The 5,291-nt window shown below is 47.7% G+C and overlaps 1 protein-coding gene across 1 annotated transcript in view; it reads left to right on the top strand.

The window, feature by feature from the left end:
• Positions 1-2,567: 2,567 nt before the first annotated feature.
• LOC104527778 (serine/threonine-protein kinase WNK2-like) overlaps positions 2,568-5,291 on the top strand; it is a gene marked incomplete at both ends in the record, with an annotated part of 19,770 nt that continues 17,046 nt past the window's right edge. Inside the window, 3 exon segments of the mRNA XM_010171585.1 lie at positions 2,568-2,759; positions 3,810-4,252; positions 4,254-4,341. Coding sequence (XP_010169887.1) covers positions 2,568-2,759; positions 3,810-4,252; positions 4,254-4,341 — 723 coding nt within the window.

Here is a 5,291-nt window from a genome sequence, read left to right as displayed (position 1 = left end):
AATGTTCTTCTCATAACAAGTCTGAACTGAACCTAAACCACAGCTATTCTTGTTGCTAAGAAGAAAATTAACTCTGTCCTAGCAAAACCAGGACACTCTGGGAGCTGACGGGTTTGTGAGGTCCAGCCCAGCACCATGTGCTGTTCCACTCCTGAGGGCAGGTTGGGGCTGGCAGGTTTCCCGTGTGGCAGAGCTCGTGCTGTGGGACCAGCGGGGTCCCCTTGATGCCTCGGGTGGGCTCCATCTCGGCCTCTTCGCTCTGTCTCCTCACCAGTGCCAGGCCACCTCCTGCTGAGCCACCTGTTTGCATCAGCACTGCCATTCCCTTGAGTTTGGGGTTTTAATTGGGTAAATAACCCTGCTTTCCCAAAACCTCATGGTAGGAAATGTCTTCACCCGAGGTTTCCCACAGCTGAGTCTCAAAGCCAGATTCAGGAAAATAAATAATGTAATGGAGTGATGCAGCCGTAGGAGCCGCTTGAGCTGGGTGCCTCCAGAGAGGGACCCAGACCAAAGAAGCCCCTGGGCATTGATCCCCTGACAGTCAATATGTACCTGTTCTTCACGCGCTGTTCAGGAACCCCCACCCACCTCTTGGTTCAGTGGTGATTTCTGGCCTGGGGTCTTCTTCTTCCTTATTGGATTCCCTCTCTGTCTGCAGGCAGGCTGCTCTAGATTTCCTTATCTGGGCAGGTCGCAGCTTCTGCTGACAGTCCTAGGCTCCTTATCTCCCAGTTTGCACTGGTTTTAGGGCCTTCTTTCACCTGACTAAGCAACAGTTCAACTTCTCTAGGTGAAAGCTCACAGCTTGTGGCTTAAGGCTTCAGTGACTTTAGCTACTCCTGCTAAGAAAAACTATTCAGACAAAAGGCTACAGTAAAAAAAAAAAATCAGTTACCTAAACTTAATTTGCAACAGTGGAATGGGAAAACCTGCAGTACAGACCCACGTCATTGGTTTTTTTCTTTAACGTGGCAAGATGAACCTCAGGCAGGACTAATAAATGCTGCAGGTGCTGCGCAGTTATTTTTTTCCAGCGTGTCTTGCACTGCTTGTGGCATTCAGTACATTCAGGCTCGGACACGCAATACCAGCCACCAAATACTCTTGTTCACTGATCCCTGTATTGGAAACATACCAGTCGTGGTTGAATTTTAGCTATTGAAGAGTGGATGACATCTTACTTCCTTGATACATCTCCTACAGTTTTATTGCATTAATACCTAAAAACTGTTTGAAGGATCCTGCCACTAAAAAAGTGCAGAGCAAGATACGATGATGCTGATTTATGGTGGAAGTGAAGATGAAAGATTATAAAGATTGGCTATTCACTTTAAAGTTACCTTTTGACCATTGGCCGTGGTGTTAGGTCTGTGTGCTATCACACACAGTGAAGCCATCAGTCCTGGGATCCCACCTTAGGTCAATCCAGAGCCAGCCTGGTGCCCCAGTGCCATGCTTCTGAAACAGAACATCATGTGTTTTTAAAATACTTCCAGCATTAATTAGAGGAAGATACTGGTAGCATGGAAAATGGGGAAGGTTGTTAATGATTATTTTCAGCTTTGATGCAGCTTTTTGTTTCCGTTCTAGTGTATAAAACCTGGCAGGCCAGTGAAGCACTGTTTTCCCTGGAAGGGTAAAACTGCTTTTTTGGCTGCTACGTTGTTACTGCAGCACGTCAGAAATAACCGGGATCCAGCTTTTACTACAATTATTGTGTTTTATTCATGTCTCAGATAATAACTGTTGTATATTTCAATACCTGCCACGTTATGTAGTCAGCTGTTGAATGCCAAGATTAGCTGAGTATAATCTATTATATTAGCTGAGAATTGCATAGTAGCATAGTAGCAATCTTTGAAGTTAGTAGGTGGAGATTTTACAGGGACAACTAGAACAATCTCTGGGATTTAAAGAGTCTGAGTCATTACAAATAACCTTTCAAGGACAGTTAGAGCTTGTCTTTTTAGATAATATATCTTGCATTTAAATGTACTTTAATCATAGGCTCTTGCACAGTGTTTAACTTAGGAGCATCCTTCTCTGCATTAAACTGTCTGTTCAGCCTGGCGAAGAGCAGACTGAGAGGGGACTTTATCCTTGTTTATCAATATCTAAAGGGTGGGTGTCAAGAGGATGGGACCAGAGTCTTTTCAGTGGTGGCCAGGGACAGGACAAGGGGCAACGGGCACAAACTGGAACACAGGAGGTTCCACTTAAACATGAGAAAAAACTCCTTTCCTGTGAGGGTGCCAGAGCCCTGGGACAGGCTGCCCAGAGAGGGTGTGGAGTCTCCATCTCTGGAGATGTTCAAACCCACCTGGACACTTTCCTGTGCAACCTGGAGTAGGGAACCTGCTTTGGCAGGGGGGGTTGGACTGGATGATCTCCTGAGGTCCCTTCCAACCCCCACCAGTCTGTGATTCTGTCCCTACCCCAAGTGACAGTTCAGTTCTGACTGTGTGGCTTGAGCTAGAGAGAACCACGGGTGGCTGTGTCCACTGAACTGCTTCTTCCAAAATCTACAGGCTATAACCTTTTTTTTGTTGTTTTTTTTTCCCTAGCAGCAGCCCATATCTCAGCAAGCTTCTCTGCAGCAGGTGCTTGCCAGCCAGCCCGTTTGCCCAATCCAGCCTGCGCCCCATCTCTTACCCCAGTACCAGCCCCAGAGCTCTCAGGTGGCAGCTAGCAGTGCACCGCTCAAACCCCTCCAGATATCAACCGTGCCACAGCTTCCACCCGTGGCCCCTTCCCAGGTAACAGCTTTGGAAACTGGGTGTGAATCCAGCCCTTGGAGTAAAGCTTTCCAGCTAATGATTAACGTGATTTGCAGGTTTTGTGTGGCTGTTTTGAATGCATGCCCATTTAATTAGCCCATATGAATATAGCTTTTTCCTAATACCTGTCTGTTTCTTTACTAGTTGTTTCTGTTTGGTGAAGCAAAAATCTCCTTTGTGAGTAATCCTGTGTCATGCCTAGAGAATCCAGTTAATGGCAGTGACAAAATTGCAATAACTGCATTTATTTTTTCCTTTTTTTTTGTTTGTTTTCCCCCTCCCCTCTGGCATACTCTCCTCCCCATCCCAGGCTTACGAGCATGAGAAGTTGCCCATTTTTTTTCTTTTTCTGAGCTCTTGACTTCACCACTTCCCCCATCACCCGCCTGCCTGCTCCCTGGCTCTCAGCCCCTGTTTCTGGTTTTGGTAGCAGGGCCAGACCCTTTCCTTGGCCTGGAAGGGTTTGTTGGTGCTCCTGGTGTGTTCACTGGTGCCAGACACCGTGATGCGGAGCAGCTTGTGCCAAAGGGAAGAAGCAAGCTGCTTCCGTGATGACAGGGTAGTTACGTTCTGCTACGTCACCGGGAGGTTTTGACTGTAAAAATCCTTTTCTGGGATCTTCTGGCTTGCAGCCAGCCTGTTTCAGGACAAGGGTTTTAAATTGTCTTACTGAATTTTGCATGAAAGTTTTGCATTTTGTCTGGTCCAATTCCTTTTAATTTCTGTTGAAATGAAAGCCACTTTTAATTAGTATGTTGCTTGAAGGCTTCAAGCTAGTGTTAGAAATAGTTTTAAGCTTCCAAGGTATAAAAACACCCCCCCCACAATGTTTTTTTTTTTCTCTTTTACTAATTATTTATGCATAAATTGGTTTTTATTACTGTTTGTAAACCTCAGGAATTGAAGGAAAGTGATTAACAAACAGATAATTATCGTCATGGCACAGGTGATTTTACATACGTGTATGGCAAATGAAACTACTAGCAGTGAAAGCACTTGCGATTTATGTGATATTATATTTTTTTTCAGATTCCTCAGTTTCCTGTCATTCCTGCCATTACTCCTCTGGCAGGACTTGACAGCCTTCCTCCAAACCTCTCTGATATACCTGCTGCAAACGTGCCCCCCATACCTGCTCCTTCTCAGTACTTTGCTCCAGCCGTGATTTTACCCAGCCTGCCCATGAACCCCACTCTGCCTATGGCACCGAACTCCCCTGCCCTCCCCATGCAGGCAGTCAACCTTCCTCATACCACCGTGGCTTCTCTGGTCTTGCCCTGCCAAACGATAGTGCCAAATATGTCGGCTGCTACGATACCGCTGCTTGCCGTGGCCCCGCCGGGAGTGCCAGCGTTACCGCCGAACCACGGGGTGCCCCAGCTGTCCCAGCAGCAGATGTACCAGACCACCTTCCAGCAGATCCTTCAGAGCGACGCGCCCTCTCCCCATCACACGCAGAGCGCGCAGGCAGTGCCAGCCGCCGCCGCCTCCGCAGTCGCTTCAGCCAAGCGTCATTCATCCTGCAGAACAGACCCTGGCTGCGCCCGGGGCCGCTCACCAGGTAATCTGGTAATCCGCTGGGCGTGGGGCTGTCACGATACCGGACCGGAGGGTGGTTACTGAGTGCAGGCGTTCCCCAGGCTCGCTCCCTTGTGAGCACGCTGTGAGGAGGTGTGGGGGTTGCACTCGGCTGCAGCCAAACACAGCCACTCGCTCCCTCCCCCCACACCGGGGATAGGGGGGGTGGGGGGCAAGGGTAAGGCGACTCATAGGGTGAGAGAAGAACAATTTAATAATGGAAATAAAATAAAACTTATAATAATATTGATATTAAAATATTAATGATAATGATAACAGTAATAAAATATGCAAATGAGTGACACCCAGTGCCATTTCACCACCCGCTGACCAAGCCCAGCCCGTTCCCAGATCACGATCCCGGAGCAGCGACAATCCCAACCCGAAACCACAATCCTGGGAGAGCCAGAGCCCAAGCAAAAGCCAGAGAGAAATTGAACCCCCACAAGAGCAAGCCTCTCATTAATGTTACCTGATATGGAATATCCCACTGGCATAGCCAAAAGCCAATCTAGCTTATTAATTTAATTACTCCTCACCCCCACCTAGACCTTGCACTTGCAAAAGATAAGTCCTTTAACTTCCAGTGACATCTGAGAACGTTGGTCTGTTATCATTGCTCTTCTCATAACAAATCCCAGCTGAAACCAAACCGCAGTGCTATTCTAGCTCCTAAAAAGAAACCCAGGTCTGTCCCAGCTTAAAACCAGGACAGGAGGGTTTTTATCCTTGCTCTTAAGATGTTTTGTTAACTTCTCAGCCCTGGTCCTGGAGGTGGTGGCCAGAGCTGTGAAGTCAGGCAGAGCAGGTGAGGTCGTAATCCAGGGACAGGTGAATATCAAGGTTATAGAGAACAATCTCATGGGCTTGTTGCAGTTGTTATCCCGCAACGTCCCGTCCGGTCGAGGAGGCACAGAGACAAACCCTCACCCC

Source organism: Antrostomus carolinensis, unplaced genomic scaffold (assembly GCF_000700745.2).
Source record: "Antrostomus carolinensis isolate BGI_N321 unplaced genomic scaffold, ASM70074v2 scaffold5547, whole genome shotgun sequence".
Taxonomy (NCBI): domain Eukaryota; kingdom Metazoa; phylum Chordata; class Aves; order Caprimulgiformes; family Caprimulgidae; genus Antrostomus; species Antrostomus carolinensis.
This window is presented reverse-complemented; position numbering and strand designations above follow the sequence as displayed.